General features: G+C 44.0%; 1 protein-coding gene across 1 annotated transcript in view; it reads right to left on the bottom strand.

Annotated features, from left to right (window-relative positions):
• AFG2A (AFG2 AAA ATPase homolog A) overlaps positions 1-24,131 on the bottom strand; it is a 303,993-nt gene that overhangs the window by 260,924 nt on the left and 18,938 nt on the right. Inside the window, exon 9 of the mRNA XM_065405034.1 lies at positions 23,143-23,398. Coding sequence (XP_065261106.1) covers positions 23,143-23,398 — 256 coding nt within the window. The remainder of the gene's footprint in view (positions 1-23,142; positions 23,399-24,131) is intronic.

Here is a 24,131-nt window from a genome sequence, read left to right as displayed (position 1 = left end):
ACTAAGATGACAAATTCATTGGAGGAGAAATATCCACATGAAAGTATAACTGGTTTTAACTTAATCTCTAATCATAAATGCACACCCAATTTAGAAATTGTGTTTATTACAAAAGCACAAACCACATTTTACTTTTGAAACCATGTTCTATAATCTGCATACTTCCAAAGTTATATGGAAAAAACTCTGAAGAACTTTTATGTGCTGTTTGCACAGGAATGATAATACCCTTAAATCCCCTGTAAGCATAATATTGCAAGTTCACTCAGCTAACCTGAGCACTAATCTACTGTAGGGATTGTGTACACAATTTATAGTCCTTCATGAATAGTCTGACATTTGCTGGAACATGTCTACAGAACTGAGCAGAAGCTGGTGGGAGGGACAAGAGGGGGAAGGTGGGGAGGAGGAATTGCATTTCCAGAAGTTCTAGCACACAGGAAATAATTTGCTCCCAGATGAGACTATACACGCACAACTTGTAGTAAAAACTAAAATAAAATAAAAATAGGATACGATAGCTCCTTTATTTCCAAACCACTCAAGTCTAAGACACCTTGCTTAAGGTTGGCCATATATTCATAGTAAGAAAGAAAAAGGTTGCCCATTATTCTGACAGTTTAATGGTAAAGACAGGGTGAGAGGCAAAACTTTAGTGTAACTGTTACTAATAAATTCTGCAAATCAGAATGCAGTTGTTAAGAAAAGATTATATGAAAATGCCACATTCTTATTGGCAGATCTGCTTCACAATCATACCTGCTTATTTTACATACAAGTACACAGAGTTACAGTTTTTTCACTCCTGCAGAGCTAATAGGCATACAAGTGTGAGCCAGACTCTTCTTTGGATAGAGCATCATCAGAATTTTTAACTAAATTCCAACTGCTGACTTTTTTTTTTTTTTTTTTTGGTACACTGTAGATGAATTAAGCCAAAGAGAACCCAGCTTGACCTTCAAATCTCAGGTTGAGTTTGCAATGCTGGCAGTTAAAGACTAACTTTTCAAGAGTACATTTTATCTGGAAGTCCTACAGAGTCAATAAATATGGAACCTTCATAGCACCCTTTTTACATACCACATTTCAGAAGTAGCTGCATTTTAAATTCTGGATATTTTTAATTTAGAGTAAATCAGTGCCAGTTACTGAAGAATTCATTCTTATCTGAGACATTGATGATCTGGCCCCACCAAAGCCAATGGCAAAGCTCCCACTGACTTCAATATGGCCCGGATTTCACCTCAAAAATCTTTATTTATATATACACATACATATATACACATACACATATACACACATACATACACCCCTGCATTTGTGTACGTTATATTTGAAACTGGACAATGGATCAGAGTTGAAAGACAAAAAAAATGAAATTAATTTCAGAGAGGTTGGTGCATTTCAGTTCAGTGGGGATCTGTATTATTGTTACCTTCAAATTAATTACAGATATGTGGTACATAAGAGGAAAATGGTGGATGAAATAAAGCAGTAAGTACCATGACAAAATAAAAGACCTCACTAGAGGTTTCTCAAAAATGTGAAATGGCATTTTAAACAAGTAATATATTGAGATTGCAAATTCAAAACCATAATAGAATCAGCCCAGAAGCCTAGAGGTAGAAAAACCACTCTTCTCTACAAGGGATGCCAATCTGAGATTTGGTACTTTGTCATCTTTGGTAAGTTACTGGCTGGTGGGGAGGGAGCTCCTAATGCAGTCAACTCAGCCACTGAAAGAAGAAAGATTTCAATTCATATCAATAGCAACATTGAGCAGCTCCAAAAGGTGGCTGTGACTAACCTACTTTAGCTGGAAGGATGGGTTGAATCCCATTGTTAAGGTCTTAAGTGGGTAGGGAGCAAAGAAAGGAAAATTCAAGAGAGTGGAGAGGATCCCTTGGGCTCCAGACACACCACACTGGAGGGGAGAAAAGACTTGTAAATCTCATAGAATCATAGAATATCAGGGTTGGAAGGGACCTCAGGAGGTCATCTAGTCCAACCCCCCGCTCAAAGCAGGACCAACCCCCAACTAAATCATCCCAGCCAGGGCTTTGTCAAACCTGACCTTAAAAACCTCTAAGGAACAAGATTCCACCACCTCCCTATGTAACCCATTTCAGTGCTTCACCACCCTCCTTGTGAAAAAGTTTTTCCTAATATCCAACCTAAACCTCCCCCACTGCAACTTGAGACTGTTACTCCTTGTTCCGTCATCTGGTACCACTGAGAACCGTCTAGATCCATCCTCTTTGGATCCCCCTTTCAGGTAGCTGAAAGCAGCTATCAAATCCACCCCATTCTTCTCTTCTGTAGACTAAACAATCCCAGTTCCTTCAGCTGCTCCTCAGAAGTCATGTGCTCCAGCCCCGTAGTCATTTTTGTTGCCCTCCGCTGGACTCTTTCCAATTTTTCCACATCCTTCTTGTAGTGTAGGGCCCCAAACTGGACACAGTACTCCAGATGAGGTCTCACCAATGTCGAATAGAGGGGAATGATCACGTCCCTCGATCTGCTGGCAATGCCCCTATTTATACAGCCCAAAATGCTGTTAGCCTTGTTGGCAACAAGGGCACACTGTCGACTCATATCCTGCTTCTCGTCCACTGTAACCCCTAGGTCCTTTTCTGCAGAACTGCTGCCTAGCCACTCAGTCCCTAGTCTGTAGCAGTGCATGGGATTCTTCCATCCTAAGTGCAGGACTCTGCACTTGTCCTCGTTGAACCTCATCAGATTTCTTTTGGCCCAATCCTCTAATTTGTCTAGGTCCCTTTGTATCCTATCCCTACCCTCCAGCGTATCTAACACTCCTCCCAGTTTAGTGTCATCTGCAAACTTGCTGAGGGTGCAGTCCACGCCGTCCTCTAGATCATTAATGAAGATATTGAACAAAACCGGCCCCAGGACCGACCCTTGGGGCACTCCGCTTGATACCGGCTGCCAACTAGACATGAAGCCATTGATCACTATCCGTTGAGCCCGACGATTTAGCCAGCTTTCTATCCACCTTATAGTCCATTCATCCAGCCCATACTTCTTTAACTTGCCGGCAAGAATACTGTGAGAGACCGTATCAAAAGCTTTGCTAAAGTCAAGGAATAACACGTCCACTGCTTTCCCCTCATCCACAGAGCCAGTTATCTCCTCATAGAAGGCAATCAGGTTAGTCAGGCATGACTTGCCCTTGGTGAATCCATGCTGACTGGCCCTGATCACTTTCCTCTCCTCTAAGTGTTTCATAATTGATTCCTTAAGGACCTGATCCATGATTTTTCCAGGGACTGAGGTGAGGCTGACTGGCCTGTAGTTCCCTGGATCCTCATTCTTCCCTTTTTTAAAGATGGGCACTACATTAGCCTTTTTCCAGTCATCTGGGACCTCCCCCGATCTCCAGGAGTTTTCAAAGATAATGGCCAATGGCTCTGCAATCACATCCACTAACTCCTTTAGCAGCCTTGGATGCAGTGCATCCGGCCCCATGGACTTGTGCTCGTCCAGCTCTTCTAAATAGTCCCGAACCACTTCTTTCTCCACAGAGGGCTGGTCACCTCCTCCCCATGCTGTGCTGCCTAGTGCAATAGTCTGGGAGCAAGAATACATACACATTTCACAGATGCTAATTGGGACAAGCCAACCTGGCTCACTATACAGAATATTGTATCCCAGCAAGGCAAAGATTTGCTTATCCCTGAGCATCAGAGATTTAAGGGAGGAAAGTGAATTAGTGCTCAGACCTTTTGAAGTAAACACAAGGAGCTAGGTGCTTAGTCCTGGTTAAGCCCTCCTTGCTCCTTTCAAAGTTGCCATAAACAGGCTGCTGAGGATTCCTTCAGCATGGGAAAATCGTTGGCAAGCATAAACCCTGAGAGTTCACCTTTCAGTATGACTATTGTAGTCTCCCCTTTAACCAGTTCCTTATCCACCTTTCAGTTCTCATATTAATCACATCTTCTCCAATTTAAATAATAGTTTCCCCATGTGGATCTGTATCAAATGCATTACTGAAATCCAGATAGGTTAGATCTACTGCCTTTCCTGTCTCTTAAAAAAAAAAAAAAAAAAAAATCAAATCAGTTATCTTCTCAAAGAAGGAGATCAGGTTGGTCTGGCATGATCTACTTTTTGTAAAACTATGTTGTATTTTATCCCAATTACCATTTACCTTTGTGTCCTTAACTACTTTCCCTTTCAAAATTTGTTCCAAGAACTTGCATACAGTTGCATACAGTCAAACTAACAGGACTGTAGTTTCACGGATCACTTTTCCCCCCTCACCCTTTCTTAAAAACAGAAACCATATTAGCAATTCTCTAGTCCTAGGATGCGACCCCCAAGTTTACAGATTCATTACAAATTCATTACAAATCATTGTGATTGGGCTTGCAGTTTCATCTGCCAGTTTCTTTAATATTCTTGGATGGAGATTATCCAGGCCCCCACTTTAGTCCCATTAAGATGTCTGAATTGGACTTCCACCTCGGATGTGGTAATTTCTACTTCTTTATACTCATTCCCATTAGCCACCCTGCCACTACCCCCAAGCTCTTCATTACCCTTATTATAAACTGAGGCAAAGTATTTGTTTAGGTGTTGGGCCATGCCTAGATTATCTTCAATTTCCACCCCCATCCTCAATGCTTAGCAGTCCCACTTCTTCTTTCCTTGTTTTCTTTTTATTTATATGGGTATAGAAGCTTTTACTACTGGTTTTAATTCCTTTGCAAGGTTCAACTCTGCTTGGCTTTTGGCATTTCTCATTTTATCCCTACAATTTCTGAGCTTCAAGAGGTAGCTTTCTTTGCTGATACATCCCATCTTCTATTCCTTGTAGGCTTTCTGCTTTCTCTTAATCACCTGTTTGAGTTGCTTACTCATCTAGGTTGGTCTGAAACCCCTCCCTGCAATTTTTTTCTCCTTGCTTGGGATGCAGGCTACAGATAGCTTCTGCAACTTTGACTTAAAGTAATTCCAAGCCTCCTCCACATTCAGATCCTTGAGTTCTTCAGACCAGTCCACTTCCCAAGTTAATTCTCTTAATTTATTAAGTTTGCCCTTTTGAAATCAAGGACGCTAGTCGCAGATCTATTTTGTTTATTCTTCCATTTAGTTTAAACTGAATTAGCTCTTGATCACTTCAGTCAAGGTTGTCCCCTACAACCAGTTCTTCTATGAGGTCCTCACTACTCACCAATACCAAATCTAAAATGGCATCACCTCTTGTTGGTTCAGCAATTATTTGAAGAAATCTGTCAGCTATCACATCCAGGAAAACCTGGGCTCTACTATTATTAGTAGCACATGTCCTCCAATCTATATCATTGAGTGACAGACAGATTCATTTACTCCAACATTGCATAGAGACTCTGAATCAGGTTGCAACTGAACTGACGCAAGCTGCGACGTACTACACCCACATTTGTTACATTATTTTTGGGGGGGGGGGTCACAATTGGGCTTACCAATTTACCCTTATTGTGATCACAACTGTAAAAAGTAAGTGTACGTCGATAAGATGTCACAATAACCTATAACAATAAATGTTGATGGGAAAAGATAGGAAAGGGAGACAAAAAGACTGAATTAGTCCAAATAAAAAGGCTTCCTGCTATAACTCAAGGACTGTGTAAACCAGAAATCAGTGAACCAAAATTGGAGGGTGGGAAACCAGGAATAATTGGTGGGGAAAATAATGAGGGGGTGGGCTATTCTGCCCACCACTCTCTTTGTGGGTTCTTAAAGAGAAAAATTGGCTACTGGAGCAAGCTTCACCATCATGGCTGCCACTCACACTGTCTCCTGGGAGCCCAGGCCATCGTGATCCCGATCCTCAAATATGTCCAGAGCAGATCAGGCCAGGAAAAGGGAGTCAGATGACATCCCCACACTATCAGCTCTAGTTGAATCCCAGTCATCACTTGGGAGGAAACAGGATCAGACTTTAAGCACAACAACAGCTCCAGCCAATTTCAACTAACTTCTCTTTTCCCCACAAGGTCAGTTATTACCATCTTTAATACCATCTAGGGTTATGTCTACACTACCCGCCGGATTGGCGGGTAGCGAACGATCTATCGGGGATCGATTTATCGCGTGTAGTGTAGATGCGATAAATCGATCCCCGATCGCTCTCCCATCGACTGCTGAACTCCAGCTCGGCGAGAGGCGGAAGCAAAGGCGACGGGGGAGCGGCGGCCGTCGATCCCGCGCCAGGAGGACGCGAAGTAAGTGATTCTAAGTCGATCTAAGATACATTGACTTATCTTAGATAGATTTTTCCCCCCCTCCCCCCCCCAGGGTAGACAAGGCCTAAGAGACTGCCAAACAGGGGCATTTTCCTTCTAAAAAACTCTCTCCAGCTAAAGGGAAAGGGAACAAGGGATGTTATCAAAATGAAAGCCTTACTTAATACTTTACATTTCAAATGGTTTCACTCTTTTTATCTTTGGTTAAAAGGATTTTTAATGGCTTGTTTGCACTGCAAGCTGAGGTCTCCGGAAACCAAACCCATACCTTGTTTAACACTGTTTAATGCTGGACACTGACTGGGTTACGTTAACACCTTTAGCCCATCTATTCCATCCAAATTAATACAACAGGGGATGCACATTTCACTATGTCCAAAAACACTGTGTGCGGATTACAGCATTTTTCCCAACAATGCTCAGCACACCTCCCTGGAGCTATCTGGGAGCAGAGACATGATATTTATAATGCATAACGACTACTTGTTCACAATTTTTATGTTTCTAAGGAAGCTGGGAATAATTCTGTTCTGGATAAGAAGCCTAATATGCCGTGAGGGACAGGGGTCATGCCAGGGCACAGCCACCATAGCCCCCAAGCCAGTGCAGGTTAATTGGGGCCTGAAGGCCCAAAGCACATCGTGAAGAGTACTGTCACTGTAGCACAGGCACTGCAGGATTCCCTCACTAAGGAACATGCTTTTCAAAAGAGTAACTCAAAATTTCAACTACTGCATTAATTACTATTAAAAAAGTGAATAAAGAGAAAAGAACAGAGAAGTATATAGAGAATTTAGCATTAAGTTACATGTTTATAGTCTTCCTTTTGTATATAGGGTCTGATCCCAAATCCACTTAAGTCAATTGAAAGACTCCCATTGACTTCAATGGGCTTTGGATCAGGCCGACAGTTTCTGTATCTACTTATGTTCTTTGATCACTGAGGGACCATGTAGCATATCTTATGGCTAATGCAAGGAAACCCTGAGATGGAACTCCCAGGTTCTTTTCCTGACTCTGCCAACGTGTAAACGAGGCAAGTTACGAACTCCATGACTTATTTTCCCTGTACGTAAAATGATAATGTTTGCCTGCCTCAAAGGGGTGCTGTGATGCTTAATTAAAGTTTGTAGAGGAGTTTGTGATACTTGGAAGAAAATATGAACTATAATTTTGTGCATATACATTTTATTTTTTGCTCATATAAATACAAGTAGGCAAGAATGAGAAATTGATCAAGGCAGAGACATGCATAGGGTTTAAATAAATTACTCCAGCATTCAACCCACAACTATACGTAACATAGAAGTTTACAATTCCAATGTGCAACTACTTGAAAATTAACTTTAAACTTTTGTATCCAAAACTAAGTAATTATCAGAAAAGTTTTACAAAAATGGTCAGTTCCAATGCCCTGGCTGGAATAAGCACTATACCAGGGGTCGGCAACCTTTCAGAAGTGGTGTGCCGAGTCTTCATTTATTCACTCTAATTTAAGGTTTCGCGTGCCAGTAACACATTTTAACGTTTTTAGAAGGTCTCTTTCTATAAGTCTATAATATATAACTAAATTATTGTTGTATGTAAAGTAAATAAGTTTTTTTAAAATGTTTAAGAAGCTTCATTTAAAATTAAATTAAAATGCAGATCCCCCCGGACTGCTGGCCAGGACCCGGGCAGTGTGAGTGCCACTGAAAATCAGCTCGCGTGCCACCTTCGGCGCACATGCCATAGGTTGCCTACCCCTGCACTATACCATCCACAGAACAGAAATCAGAGTATTGCACAAAACTAGAACCGGACACAAATTAAAAAAAAAAAAAAAACCTACAAAAATGTACATTAGATAATGTTTTCACCCCTCAGCCAAAAGGCCGAGAAGTAATACATTTAGTCTTTTATACCCTCTCCACTCTAAACAACAAGTATACCAATAAAAACTCCATTCACTGCCTTAAAGAGTACAGATTTTGTCTAAAGCAGAGTATCTGTTATCCAGAAATCTGCCACTACATACAGTGGGCCAGGTTCTGATACTGTTAGCCATATTGGCTGCCATCTTATTCCATGAATGGTCCTATTAAAAAGTCAATGGAGCCACTTTATCACAGAAGAGCCTTAACTTTACCTGTTGTGCTAGGCTCGGCACATACACAGAACAAAAAAGAAGGTCCCTGAGTCAAGAGCTTACAATCTACTTAAGGTAGTATTCATCAGGCGTAAAGGTGTCAGAATCTGGCCCATAACGAAGAAAATGTGTGTGAGGGGGTGGTTAAATAGGAAATCTTGGAAAAACTAAAAAGAGTTTCAACTAATTAGTAATTCTGCCTGTTCCTCTGTTCCACAAGATATTAATTAAAAAAAAAAAAAAAAAAAAACAGAACACAAGTGATTCCACAGACAAATGTAAGGTCAACACATTCCATCCAGTCTTAAACATGCTCCCTCTAGCCACACTTTAACATCCAGATGTAACCATTTCTGCATAGAAGCAATCACTCCGAATTAGCATTCTTAAAAACAACCCAAAAACATATGTTACAGCCTGAGCCAACAAAAAGCCATTCTGCTTTGTGTGTATCCGTGCAAAGCAAGCATGCAATTGTACATAACCTGTTAGGAGGGCAAATTATGTTATTTGCTTCACTTTATAAAAAAAAAAAAAAAAAAAGATTTGGAGCTAGTGATTTAATTTGGAAATTACATGACATTAGTGATTTAAAACACTCATGAGCCCTGAAAATGGTAACAAGATTCACTTGATTCCATTACCCAGTAAATTAATTAATGTATAAAGTATTACGTAAGCAAAAGTTATCCTCTTTTCAATATAACATTACTATCTACGCTGCAGAAATGTGCATTCAAATAAAAGGGTTGGAAGTGGGGTGGAGGGGAAGGGGAAGGAGAGAGTGAATTTTTGGACCTAAATTATTACAATCCAATAATAAATTTGTAGTTGTACCTCTACATCATATTTGGATTTCATCACTTAAAGTTTCAGAATTCTATGTTTTGTCATTTCTGAATAAATTTGTCTTCCACTGTTTCATACAGATTCAGTTTTGTTTTTGATGACCTGACTCCATATAACCCCAGAAAAAGGTACATAACCCTGTAAAGATAAATAGGTTTGGAACATTTCCATCTGCCCACATGACCATCTCTGTATGTGAATGTGGCTACACTACTCAGTAATAACTTATCTGCAGTTGCCCAATGTTTATCTGTTGCTGTGTTAAAACAAAATCATCAGGCAGAAATAATACGCTCCCTCCATTTTTATAAGTGAGCAAACCAGCCAGTGTGGCAACTGGCGATGTCTCTCCAAAATCCAACTTTGCAACCTATTTTTAAAAAAAACAACACTCCATCACCCTGGCAATTTACTCGCATTAACAAAATTAAGCTTCCAAGTGCACTCAACTCATATACATACTACATTTATTTAACAATGTAAACCAGGCAAAATATTTATAATAATTTTAACATTTATACTAGCAATGAGCCCAAAACAGAACACCAGGCCCAAACACCATCAGTGAAGTTCAGATTTGTATCTGAACTTCATGGCTCAGGCCATCTCTCATTCACATCATTATTTGGACTGTAGAATATTTATTACAGGTGACGAAGAAGAGCAAAGAAGAAGAAGAAAAAAATACAGCTCAGCTTTCAGATCTCATACTGAGTTTGCCAGGCTAACAACTGAGGGAGAAGGGAGCATATTTCTACTTGGACATTTGATCTGGATTCTCAGAGAAAATAAAGGCGGAACCACACAAAGCCATTTTTTACGCAACTTCTCCAAGCAGAGCACCAGATGGCACTAATGTGCCCCAAAAGGGACTCCAATCCAGTCCGACACCAACTCTAAAATGGTTGGTGCAACACCTAGCTGCAAGATTGCAGAGCTAAAGTGGAAGCAAAGGAGTAGCTCCTCAGACTCAAGCTACTCAAGAGCGGGGCTAATCAACATGGTGCTGAAAACAGAATTGGTAGCCAGTGATTTGTCTACATTAGGGCACCAGGCGTGGCTAACACCAATGGAGTTGAACTTGCGTCAGCAACAGCAGGAAATTAAAAAAAAAAAAAAAAAAGAATAATACTCCCTACAATAAATAGGGCTTATGTGTGAAGAAGGCTTGGTTCAAGGGGGATGTTCACTGGGAAGCCTCATGGAGGGCATGGTGACAGTATTGTAGTATGACAAATGTGGGGATAGTCCCTGTAGTGCATATAGGGAGGCTCACCCAGCCTGCTGTCAATTTCATCAGCTCAACGGGCCATCAGCTCCTTCAGATAGCCAGCCTGATCAAGTTACAAAAGCCAAGACAAAACAAAAGATTCTGTAAACAGGGACATTCCTTGGTCTCAGGGGCATAGGATCTTCCTATTTATTTATAAAAACTGAAATTGTATTGTTCATTCACCCTAATGTAGAGGGGATATGAGCATGGCAGACAAGAGTCAGGTTTCTTTGGAGGGGATGAAGGAAGGGTAGATGGGACATAAGTCAGAGTTTGGGCTAGGGGACAGTGATGCAGGGAGTTAACAGCTAAAAGTTTCATGGGCCTGGCAAAAAATGCTAAAGGCAGACCCCTCAAATAATGCAACTTGCATGCTCATTTCGCGATCATAAATTAAATACTAGAGATTCTGCATTATAAGTGAATTGTTCACTGAAGTTTAAAGAATAGATGAGAAGACTGAGCACTATGGTTCCTAAACTAAATTATTCTGAAAATTATGTTTTATTTAAAAGACGAAAGGCTGCCTCCGCTGCTGGTGTAAACTCAACTGGCTTCAGTAGAGCTATGTGAGTTACATCACTGAGAATCTGACCCGATTTCTTATTTCTACAACATTTCAGGAAATAGCAGTCAAGCTCAACTGAAGTGAACCAACACAACCCCCAACTTCACAAAGCAAAGTGACACTTGTCTATGCTGTGCAGTTACATTAAAGAAACTGCCGAATTTATAAATCTTTCAGATGTAAAACAAAATTAGTGCTTCTACCTCAGAAAAGGCTCAGAGTTACAGTGGAAGTTACTGCAACCAATTAGATGTTATTGCAAGAAGCCCACTGTTTAAACAAGGGCATTTGTTCTTCCTTTCCTGATGATGCTATCTTATCAGGGTCCAAGTGTTTTATATCAGCACACTGAAATTATGTGTAATGAACAAGGATGTTCAAGATAAATTCTAAAAATTACAAAGCAAATACTTCCTTTCACTGTAAACAATGTGACTGAATCCACTTCTTGAAGAAATCAAGCTATATTTATATTCACCCTGTTGAAATGCTACAGGCAACCATAGAAGGATAAGTTTATAATAAATTGCTATATTTGGAAACCTTTGTTGCTAAGCATCTTCTAACATTCAGCACAGTTTATATCATTCATGTCCCTGCTACATAATTAACATTTCATATGTTTTCCAAAAAAGTGCAGTGCTTATCTTTGTTGTTAATTTAAAACCATTATAAATTTTTAGAGAATTAATAAAAGGCTGTGTGGCCAATTAATTAGACTGGCAGCATGATCCCAGGGGAATACAAACAGACATTATATGCAAGGATATGTCACAGCCTATCTTCTAAACAGCATGTCTGTTTGAGATAAAACACTTCAGAACGCAGCTGTTCATGCTAAAAAGGTAGTCTACTAAGCAATTTAGGACACAAGAAAACTCCTCTAGCCCCAAAACCATGGCTTTGTTAACTGGGTTCAGAATTAGGCCCAGATCCTGCAAAGAGCTGTGCGCAGATAGACCCCGAGACAACACAGAGCTCCCCACTGAAGTCCATGGGGATTTGCCACTTGAAGCTCCTTGCAAGCCTGAGGCGTAGGGCCTGATCCAATAACGATTAAAATAAATGCAAGTCTTTCCAATATTAACTGTTTACTATAAGCGAATCAGCCATTACAGGAGGATGCAACGCATACTTTGCCCATGGCTTACACAGCTAATTGCTAGACAGGATAGCAGTGGTTTTCAATTTGTGAACCCCTAACAAATTTTGAATGGAGATGCAGACCCCTTCGGAAATATAGACATAGTGGGGGCTCACAGACCACAGGTTGAAAACCACCGCCACACAGAGGAACAGTGAATCAGGAATCCTGGTTTCTCTTTCTGGCTCTTATGGGGCGGGAGGGGGGTCTAGTGATTACAGATAACACAACCAAGCACATAGATCAGACATATTTATTATGAAAGGCCACGTGCCTGACGTAAGTGAATGAGACTTGCCATGTTATAGACCCCGTTCTAGTCCCAGCTCTGCCCAAAAGTGACCTCGTGCAACCTCTCAGGATATCCACACTGTGCTGCAGTGCAGACTGCAGTGGGGTGTGAATTGCAGAGTATGCCAAAACATTGCACTCTAACTTCCCCACGTAGACATTGCTGGCACGAACTAAAAAGGTACCTAGTGCACATTAACATAGTCCTGTTTGAAAGAAGACTGTCTTAACACAAACTAGGTACCTTTTAGTTCACGCCATCAGCATCCAAATGGGCCAGCTAAAGAGCAAAATTTCGGTGCACTCTGCAATTCAAATCCCCATAGTCCACACAGCAGGACAGTGTAGACAAGCCCTAAGTTACCTTATCTGTAAAATGGATGAATAATACTTGCCAACTCCTAACATGGGCCTTGCTCAACAATTAGGTCTAAGAAGTGCAGAGATGAGTGTTGCCACCTTACACGATTTTATTGTAAGCCTCATGATATTTGGTGTTTTTTCCATAAAATGGAGCAAGTCTAATGCAGATTGACACAAATCATGAGCAAAAAGTTAATTATCTAGTAAATAAGCTATATATCATTCACCATTTCCTAACATATGAAAACATTTACAATTAATAAGAACCTGAAAATATTAAAAATCACTTAAATACCTGTAGTTATAGAGTTCCGCAACAGCAAAAAGATGTATCAAATTTAGTGTAAAGGCTCTATTTAGTTATAAATCAACATGTTTTCGTGGTTCTCTCAACCAATGAGAATGCTCCTTTCTTTAGAAAATACCGTATATACTCGATCATAAGCCAGTTCGTTTATAAGCCGACCCCCATCCCAAGATGGATAAGTAAAAATGGAAATTTTTTATAACCCGTTCATAAACCAAACCTATAATTCAGGGGTCAGCAAACTTTGGCTCCCGGGCCATCAGGATAAGCTGCTGGTGGGCCGAGATGGTTTATTTACCTCGAGCGTCCGCAGGCACGGAGGTAAACCTAAGTAAACAAAGTGTCCCGGCATGCCAGCTGCTTACCCTGACAGGCTGGAACAGCAACTGGTAGGGAAAAATTTTTTGGGGGGGGTGGGGGGGGAAGAGAGAAGCTGGGAGTCAGGGGAGAAACCACTGTGACCACCCCCCACATGACACCACCCCTAGCCCAGGACCCCCACACTCTCCCATCCTTTCCCACCTTATCTGGGGAGGGCCAGGGAAGGATGTCTCTGACCTCGCCGCAGCGTGCTCCGGCGGGGCGGGGCGGGCCGGGCGGCGCGGCCGCAGCGTGCTCCGGCGGGGCGGGGCGGGCCGGGCGGCGCGGCCGCAGCGTGCTCCGGCGGGGCGGGGCGGGGCGGGCCGGGCGGCGCGGCCGCAGCGTGCTCCGGCGGGGCGGGGCGGGGCGGGCCGGGCGGCGCGGCCGCAGCGTGCTCCGGCGGGGCGGGGCGGGGCGGGCCGGGCGGCGCGGCCGCAGCGTGCTCCGGCGGGGCGGGGCGGGGCGGGCCGGGCGGCCGCAGCCTGCTCCGGCGGGGCGGGCGGCGCGGCCGCAGCCTGCCAGACCCGGAGCTGCAGCTGCTTCGGAGACTGGGGGGAGAGCAGCGTTGCCAGAAGCAGAGAGACTCTAGCGCCTCTTTCCTTCTGGCTGTGCTGCCTCTCCTTGCTCCCTCTGTTGGGGGGAGGGGCTGCGTCCCACCTCTCCCTCTCTATACCCTTTTTTACTAAAAAAATTCGGCTTATGAACGAGTATATACCGTAACTGAAATACACATGGAAAAGTTTATTTAAATAATCGATTTTAGTTGAGTCTTTCAACTTGGAGATTTGAATCAGGATATAAATCACCTTGATTTAAAATCAATCCACCCTGGAGATTAGTGATAATCTCAGGCTTCATTTTTAAAAACTTAAGTACATTTCTATCCCTCTTGGATGCAAAGCTTGAAAATGTGTCCCCCATGTATCTGAAAGGGTCAAAAATCAGAAGGGCAAATAAGAACCCAAAATTTATTATGTTTAAATATCTCATAATTCAAGTGAATTAAAGTAAACTGAACTAAGGCCACTTTAATTCTAAATGATGATGTCCACGCAGGAGTTTAATGCATTTTAACTAATCCTCTTTCCATTCACACTATTAGTTAATTTGGATTAATTTTCCTGAGTGTCCCCATGTAAACAAGCCATTAGAAAAAACTGGCATATAATGAAATGTCATAAGCAACCTTAACTATATGTGCAGTTGCACAGCTTGGCCTACAATAGCACTGGGTTACCATATCATAAACAGATTACCTTCTGCTCATGAAAATAGCATACATATAAAATTATGTAGGTTTTCAATACAATTGTTAAGAATGAAGAGTTCTCGAGAAGCAGCTTAAACTTGTTGTGAGCACATAATTATATTTAGATGCAAGATTTTTAGGGCAGCAACTGTCTTTCCATCATAAATGTATATGTAGCATGCCTAGAACACTGGGACCCTGATTCTCAACTGGCGCCTCTTGGTAATATCTCAGTACAAATAATAAATACTACTACTATATACTATACATTGAATTTATATTTTTTGTGGTCAAAATTAAGGTGGTCATGTGAATTCCCATTTTTTATTTGTACTCATATGCAAGTGTATTGACTGAAAGTAGCATGTATTTCTAAAACTGTGAAAGAACCTTAACAGAGGATTCTCCGATTTTTAACTGTTTGGATTATTTAGAAACGCATTAAGCAATCTTAACTACATGTTTATGCAGCTTTTTGTGCTGTAATATACACAAAATATTGAGTTCAATTTTGAGCACCACATTACCAAAAAGGTTTTTGACAAATTGGAGGGAGTTCAGAGAACAAACAACAAACATTATCAGGAGGCTGGAAGGACTTATTTATGAGAAAAGATTAAAAGAGCTAAATATTTATAGTTTGGTTAAGTAATGAATGAGGTGATGGGGGGGATATGATAACAGCCTACAAACATCTGAAGTGTGTAAACACCAAGGAAGGAGAGTTAATGTGTTATACAGGGACATAACAAGAAATAATGGGATAACACTAATCTATAAAAACATAGGCAGAATATCAGGAAACACTCCTGGACAGTAAGATGTACTAGACTGTGGAATAGTCTCCTAAGAGAAGTGGTACAAGCCCATTGCTTGGGACTTCAAAATAAGTGTGGCAAAGTACCGTCTCCTCCGCAGCAGGCTCAGTCCTTTTTAGCCTTGGAGACACAGGCTTGGGCAAGGCAAATCCCTGCAGGTAGCACAGGGTCTGGCTATTCCTTTTCTCAGTCAGCCCCTCGTGCTTGTTTATCTTCCCTTCTGGGGACAGAGTGCAGCCTTCCTTGCAGGAAGGGTTCAGAGTCTTGCTGCTCCTAACTTACTGGCAGCTTCCCTGGTTCTCTCACTCTCTCTCCCCCCCCTTCCACACTGGGGAGGGTTTAAAAAGGTCCCAAGCAGTTGGAGCCAGCTGACCCTAATTAGTTCCCTAGTAACCCCTTGCCCAGCTGAACCTTATTTCCCCATGGTTCTCTCTCTTCAGTGGCTTGGGAGAGGCCTTTTTAACCCCCTGGGACTGATTACTACCCCCTTTGTAGCTGTTTGTCCTGGGTTTGCCACATATCCCCCCCCCCCGCTCAACACTACGGGGTTGGGCTAGTTGGGTCGGAAAGCAGTGCACTCTCGACAGGCCATCCGCATTGCCATGTCGGGTCCCAGACCTATGTCGTACCGTGAAGTGGAAGGGTTGAAGCGACAGGAACCACCTTGTTACTCTCGCATTTTTGTCCTTGTTTTGGTGCATCCACTGCAAAGGGGCATGGTCCGTGACAAGGGTAAATCTCCGTCCAAGTAGATAGTAGCGGAGGCTCTCTATGGCCCATTTCACAGCCAGGCACTCCTTCTCCACCACGGCGTATTTCCGTTCCCTAGGTAGGAGCTTCCTACTGAGGAAGAGGACGGGGTGTTCATCATCTCCGACCATTTGGGAAAGCACCGCTCCCAGCCCTACTTCAGAGGCATCGGTTTGTAGGATAAACTCCTTCCCCCAGTCTGGGGCTACTAGTACGGGGTCTGTGCAGAGGGCCGTCCTCAGATCCGCAAAAGCGCCCTCGGCCGCCGCGGACCATTTTACTATGTCAGGGCCCCGAGCTTTTGTTAGGTCCGTTAATGGGCATGCCCTGGTGGCGAAGTGGGGAATGAACCGCCTATAGTACCCCACTAGTCCCAGGAATGCTCTGACCTGTTTCTTCCGGAGTGGTCGGGGCCACTTCTGTATAGCTTCTAACTTGTTGAGCTGGGGCTTCACTACGCCCCTCCCCACTATATACCCAAGGTACTTAGCCTCAGCTAACCCAATCGAACATTTGGAGGGATTGGCAGTCAGCCCTGCCTTCCTGAGGGTGTCCAGGACCGCTTCTACCTTCTCCACATGAGTCTCCCAGTCGGGGCTATATATGATGACGTCATCGAGATAGGCTGCCGCGTACTTCCCACGGGGTCGCAACAGTTTGTCCATTAGCCGTTGGAAAGTAGCGGGGGCCCCATGCAACCCAAAGGGGAGAACAGTGTACTGATATAGACCTTCTGGCGTTGCAAAGGCGGTCTTCTCCTTGTCGGCCTTGGCCAGGGGGATCTGCCAATAGCCCTTGGTAAGGTCAAGGGTAGACATAAACCGTGCCTTTCCCAATCTGTCAATCAGTTCATCTATCCTGGGTATAGGGTAGGCATCAAATTGGGACACCTCATTGAGTTTGCGGAAGTCATTGCAGAACCTCATACTGCCGTCCGGCTTAGGCACTAAAACCACGGGGCTGGACCATTGGCTATGAGATTCTTCAATGACTCCTAAGGCCAGCATTTTCCTGACCTCTGTCCTAATCTCTTCTCTCTTGGCCTCTGGGATCCGGTATGGCTTAACGTTCACTTTCACTCCAGGCTCCGTGAGGATGTGATGGTGAACCTCCGTAGTCCTGCCCGGCTTTTCGGAGAACACATCCTGGTTGCGTTTGATCAGGCTGATCACTTCTGATCGTTGTTCCGGAGTCAACTCCGGGGATATCCCCACCAGGTCAGGCTGGTTGCTTTTAGGGGATGGCACCCCCAGTGCAGCCACCGGAGCTTCTCTATCGTGCCAAGGTTTCAGCAGATTTATATGGTAGATCTGCTCCAGCTTCCGGCGGCCCGGCTGTCGTACCTTATAGTCGACTTCTCCTATCGCTTCTATTACCTCGTATGGCCCCTGCCACCTGGCCAGGAGCTTGCTCTCGGCCGTGGGTATGAGCACCATCACCCGGTCCCCCACCTGGAACTTCCGGGTCGTTGCTCGGCGATCGTAGTTTGTCCGTTGTGCGCCTTGGGCCTTCTCCATGTGTTCGCGCACAAGGGGGGTGACTTGGGCTATTCTGTCTTTCATCTGCAACACATGTTCAACAACGTTTCTCCCAGGGTTCGGCTGTTCTTCCCAGTCTTCTTTAGCCAGGTCCAGTATGCCCCTGGGGTGGCGACCGTATAACAGCTCGAAGGGGGAGAATCCAGTGGAAGCCTGAGGTACCTCCCGTACGGCAAACAGCAAGTAAGGCAGCAGGGCGTCCCAGTCTTTCCCATCACGACTAATCACTTTACGTAACAGGTTCTTCAATGTCCTATTAAAGCGTTCGACCAGGCCATCGGTCTGGGGATGGTAGACCGATGTTCTAAGGGTCCGTATGTGGAGCATTGTACACAGGTCCTTCATCAGCTTAGACACAAAGGGGGTCCCTTGGTCCGTCAGGATCTCCTTAGGTATTCCTACTCTGGAAAAAATCTGGACTAATTCTTTGGCTATGGTCTTGGACGTGGTATTCCGTAGGGGTATGGCCTCGGGGTATCGGGTGGCATAATCTAGTACTACCAGAATGTATTGATGGCCCCGGGCTGACTTTTCCAATGGCCCTACTATGTCCATAGCTATACGCTCAAATGGGACCTCGATAATTGGCAGAGGTACCAGAGGGGCCCTTAAGTGGGGTCGGGGCCCATGTATCTGGCATTCTGGACAGGATGTGCAATATCGTCGGACCGCTGCATAAACGCCAGGCCAAAAAAACCTCTGTAGAATCCGATCCAGGGTCTTATCTACCCCTAGATGGCCCCCGAACAGATGGCTGTGGGCCAGCTCCATTACGGCTCTTTGATGCTTCCGTGGGACCAAGAGTTGTTGTATGACTTGCTCTTGGACCCGGACTACTCTGTATAGCAGGTCATTCTTAATCATATAATATGGCCCCGCGCCCTTAACTCTCCCCTCCACGGGTACCCCATTTACCTCGACTACTTCTTTGAGAATATTGTGGTATATGGGATCATTGGCCTGATCCTGACCAAAATTCCCGCGTGCGGTCCCCATTTGTCTAAACTCGGGGGGGTCTACCTCCGTCTCCCCCTCGGGGAAAGCCCCTGGGGAACCAGGTCCGGCGATAGGGTTGTTGATCGCCGACCCAGTCCCACTGTCAGTCGAGCCCCTTCTTTCCCCTACAAGCGTAGACTTCTGGCACTGGGTCAGGACCCTTGTCCCCCTCCTTTTATCCGCCCTCCGTTCCCTCCTAGTCTTCCTGGGCTTCCCCGGCGGGGAGAACAAATCCTGGCTAAATTCATGGAAGGTTGGGGGAGGGTTAACGATCTGGGCCACGCCCTGGGTCCCAGGGTCATTATTTTCTTCTACCTTCTCCCCAGGGAGTAGGCTATCAAACCCCGGGAAGTCTCGTCCGATAAGGACAGGGTAGGGGAGTTTTGGAACTACTCCCACCGTCAACCTAGTGGGGCTTCCGAAAACTTCTATTTTTACGGGGATGGTTGGATAATAGTTGACATCCCCATGCACACAGGATATTCCCGAGCGTTTGGCCCGGGATAGTTGGTCTTGTCCGACCAGCTTCCCCGAGACTAACGTGATTGCACTTCCCGAGTCTACTAAGGCTGTGGTCTTTATACCATTCATCTTAACTGGCCTAGTGTATCTCTGAGGGACCATCGCAACCCCGACTAGACTTATTAGATCACATGGTCCCCCTATATCTCCCAGTTCGCATTGCATAGGCTCTCCTAGATTCGGGCATTGGGCAGCGATATGCCCCATTTCGCCACAGGCATAACATCGGTACCCCGCTCGGGGCAGCCCCCTATTTTTCGGACTGCTGGGCTTTATCTCTCGAGTCTTTCTCCCCCAGTCCTCAAGTCTCTCCGGGACCACGGGCTGCTCTTCTGCCTCCTTCCTCCCCTCCATTGTCCGGCCTGGCGCTAGGGCAAACCGGGGCCTCGGTGCAGAGACTGGTCTCCGATTCTGGCGCCTTCCTTCCCCGGGGGTCCGAGAAAGTTCTTGGGCTGCTAAGTGTCTCTCTACAAGGGCAACTAGCTCATCATACGAGGAGGGATCATTTTGGCGGACCCACCCTCGTACGCCCGGCGGCAACCCCCTCATGTACCTGTCCAACACCAGGATTTCCACCACCTTCTCCGGCCCATGGGTCTCAGGGCGGAGCCACTTCCGGGCGAGGTGGATCAAGTCAAATAGCTGGGACCTCGGCGCTTTGTCGTCCCGGTACTTCCACTCGTGGAAGCGCTGGGCCCTTATGGCCGGCGTCACCCCTGACCTCGCCAGGATTTCCGCCTTCAGCTGGGGGTAATCCATAGCTGCTTCTATGGTCATATCGAAATAGGCCTTCTGAGCCTCCCCACACAGAAATGGAGCCAGGAGGCCTGCCCACTGATCTTGGGGCCAAACCTCCCGCAGTGCCGTCCTCTCGAATGCAAGGAGATACGCCTCTATATCGTCATCCGTTGTCATCTTCTGTAAATAGTTGCTTGCGCGTAGCGGCCGGGTCCCCTGGGGCCCATGCGTCAGCGCGGTCAGGGCTTTCACTACATCATTCAGGGTGGCTCGATCTTGGGCCGCCTGGTTCATAAGCAATTGGTTTGTCTCCTGTTGGACACGTACCGACTCTTGCTGGGCTGTCATCTGTACTCTGGTAGCCTCTTGTTGGGCCGCAGTGGCCTGAATCAAGGCCTTCACTACGTCCTCCATTTTTGTGTGTGCGTGTGCGCGTGTGTGCGTGTGCGTGTGCGTGTGCGATTTACCTTGCCCTGAGATGGCTTGCCACAACGCCTCACTCCATCCCACTTCTGACACCAAGTGTGGCAAAGTACCGTCTCCTCCGCAGCAGGCTCAGTCCTTTTTAGCCTTGGAGACACAGGCTTGGGCAAGGCAAATCCCTGCAGGTAGCACAGGGTCTGGCTATTCCTTTTCTCAGTCAGCCCCTTGTGCTTGTTTATCTTCCCTTCTGGGGACAGAGTGCAGCCTTCCTTGCAGGAAGGGTTCAGAGTCTTGCTGCTCCTAACTTACTGGCAGCTTCCCTGGTTCTCTCACTCTCTCTCCCCCCTCCTTCCACACTGGGGAGGGTTTAAAAAGGTCCCAAGCAGTTGGAGCCAGCTGACCCTAATTAGTTCCCTAGTAACCCCTTGCCCAGCTGAACCTTATTTCCCCATGGTTCTCTCTCTTCAGTGGCTTGGGAGAGGCCTTTTTAACCCCCTGGGACTGATTACTACCCCCTTTGTAGCTGTTTGTCCTGGGTTTGCCACATAAGACAGAAGAAAACATTGGAAAATGTACCAGAAGTCGTCTTCACGGGTAATGGGGTGGGCTATATACTATGTAGGCAGATCATTTCCATCTCTCACTTTTATATATCTGTGATGAATATGCCATATATTTTTACAAGCTTCAGAAAGATACTTAATGACTTTTCTTTGCAAAGTACACATTCAAAAATGATAAAATTCATCATCAGGAAAAATAGACACTGCTGTTAAATAAATAAATAAATAAATAAATATATAAAAAGGTATTTAATTCCTTTCCTGTAAGTCTCTAAGCCAAAAAGTCATTCATTTTTTTTTTAAATTCTTTGAGGAGGAAAAATACAACTAGCCTGCACACAGCTTCAAAGGCAGGACTGCATCTTCTTCCAGCAGAGGTCACTCCAGGATAACAATTTGCAAATATCATTATAACAAAGATTCAATGTTTATTTTTTACGGGAAAAAAATTGGTCAATTGTTTCTATTTGTATTACTACTGTAATACAAACAACAACAAAAGCATAGAGGTCTGCATAATAATTAAGATACTTTATATTTATGCCACGTGTTCCATCCATAGATCTAAAAAGACTGGGTAATCATCCTTTAAAGATGCATAAAATAAGTGCCCAAGATCACAGAGAAAAGTTGCATGTACACAAGTAGAGACTGGGTTGAAACACCTTTGAAATGTGGACCTCAATGTCCACAGAGGGGGGTCTCAGACTGAGATTTTTCAAATCAGAACGGGGGGGGGGGGGGAGAGAGGGGGAGAGAAGGTGAGTTTTTTGTTTGTTTGAAAAAGAATGATTGCTACCTTACAACAGAGCTTAAAGCATGGTTATAGCCTGCAAAGTGACTCTGTTAAAATGACACCAAACGTCCTTATCTTCTTCATTTAATCTGTACACAAATCAACAGATGAATATTTGACAGACAGCCCTGTAAACTCTGATTATCAAGTATAGATCTTTCTGGTTTATGCATTATCCCCCATAACAACAATTCTGCAAGCTTAACAGACAATTTCATTCACGATGCATGGGTCAGAATAGAATCCAGTGCTCTATTCCATTACTACTTTTAGCAAAACTCTGTTGAATAAAAAGGTGCAGGTATAATATTAGTCATGTTCTGACAATAATTATGGGGTGGTTTTTTTTTAAATGCTCTAAGGGCAGTTTAAAGCCTGATATTTAAATTTTATATACCCTTCTTTTTGAAAAAATGAAAAATTGAAAGTTTCTATAATTTTTCATTAAAAACAGAAATAGGTTTGCTTTTAAACATTCCCCAGTGTATCCAACCCAGAATGCATTGTGAGGATAACTCTCTTAGTGCCTCACAATTTTGTTTACTGAGGAAAGAGCAGAGAAGCTCTTACGAATACTTGGAAACAGCCACAATCCATTCAATACACTGACCAACAGCTTACAAGAGACTTTTTATATACTAAGCTAAAAATAACATGAGGATTCCGACAGTGGACATCTTTTTTTTTTTTTAATTATTATTTTTAAAAATATTTTAAGTGCCTGTTAAAGATCTGGCAGCGTGGAGGCTCTCTCTTTGTCCATAGAACAATATGGCTAGGGCAGCAGACAACCAATATTTCTCATACTACTCCCCTCTAGTGGGGAGAGAGTATTTCAGTCTTCATGTCCACTTGGTCCTTGACCAGACAACAAAAGTGCCAATGGTGAAAAAGGGGCTGAGAACAGCCACATGGGAACAGTCATGAGATGACGACAACTTTTGGTCTCAAACAGCCTGGGCTAAAGTCAAACTGTTGGCAGGAAAGCAAGAGGCTCCAGATCCCATTACCAACCCCCTTAACTACCCCAGTTTCCCAACAGTCTGTTAACTTTCTAAAGCCCTTTGTGGATTTTGTTATAAAATTTTACAAAAATATGAAAACAGAAAAGATTTCATTGTTTTGAGTCACTCTGTGAGATGTACTGTGTATACCATTAGCAGTCTGGTGGATTTTTAGAGTAAGTGAACTTTCGGTGGGACTAGTAGCATACCTTACCTGCTTCTTTGCACAAGGCTGCCAAGTCTGCTCCCACATAGCCATGTGCACTATCAGCCAGCTGCACCAACTCTGTTGTTGTCAACAGATGAGGAACCTTATTAAGAAGTTTTCTGAGGATGTCGAATCTGTCTTGGGCATTGGGGACCCCGATTTCTATCTCTTTATCAAAACGCCCAGGTCTGCGTAACGCTGCATCCAGTGCATGCGGACGGTTTGTAGCGCCCAGTACCAAAAGTTGCCCTGCACTATCTTCCTAATGAGACAAACAAATAGAAAAACAAGTTAGATTTTAAAATGGTGTTAAAGACCTCACAATTTACACATGCTTATGTATTTGTTCAGATAGCAAACTAGAGCCTTCTTCTAACCCCAAAAGAGTAAGTAGTATTAATACACACATAGCACTTTACAACTCATCACATGAGGAATCATCATGTGCTGGAACTTTTGGGACAGGAACGGAGTCCCTGGTATCAAGTTGGGGAGGACAGCATTGTTCCCATTAGAGCTGAGCAAAAGAATTTCAGTTCCACAGGAAATTTCTATATTTCAACATTTGTTTTTGTCCGAAATTGGAGAAAAAGTTGAAATACCTTAATTTTTCACAGGATGCAGAGTTCTGAACATTTTCAATTCAGAACGCTTTTTTTGGCTTGCTGAACTAACATTAATTTTTTTTTTGAGTCAGCTCAACATTAAACTGCATTTTCCTATTGTAGCACATTGCCTCATGGGAGCTGTAGTTCAGGAGCCTGATGCCTCCATCCTCCTTATAGGCTAGGCTCCCTGGCCAGACTACATCTTCCATGATGCACCTCCATATATGTGACTACCATGAGGCACCATGCTGCTGAGTCCCAGGAAAGATAGTGTTGCATGTTGGGCAATATAATCATATCAGAGAACACAGCCCAAAGGAGAACATGGGAATATGAACTATAATCCCCATGGGACAATTCACTATAATAGGGAAATGAAGTTTAATA

This window comes from Emys orbicularis, chromosome 5, assembly GCF_028017835.1.
Source record: "Emys orbicularis isolate rEmyOrb1 chromosome 5, rEmyOrb1.hap1, whole genome shotgun sequence".
Taxonomy (NCBI): Eukaryota; Metazoa; Chordata; order Testudines; family Emydidae; genus Emys; species Emys orbicularis.
The sequence above is the reverse complement of the archived record's forward strand: the minus strand, read 5'-3'. Positions and strand labels throughout refer to the sequence as shown.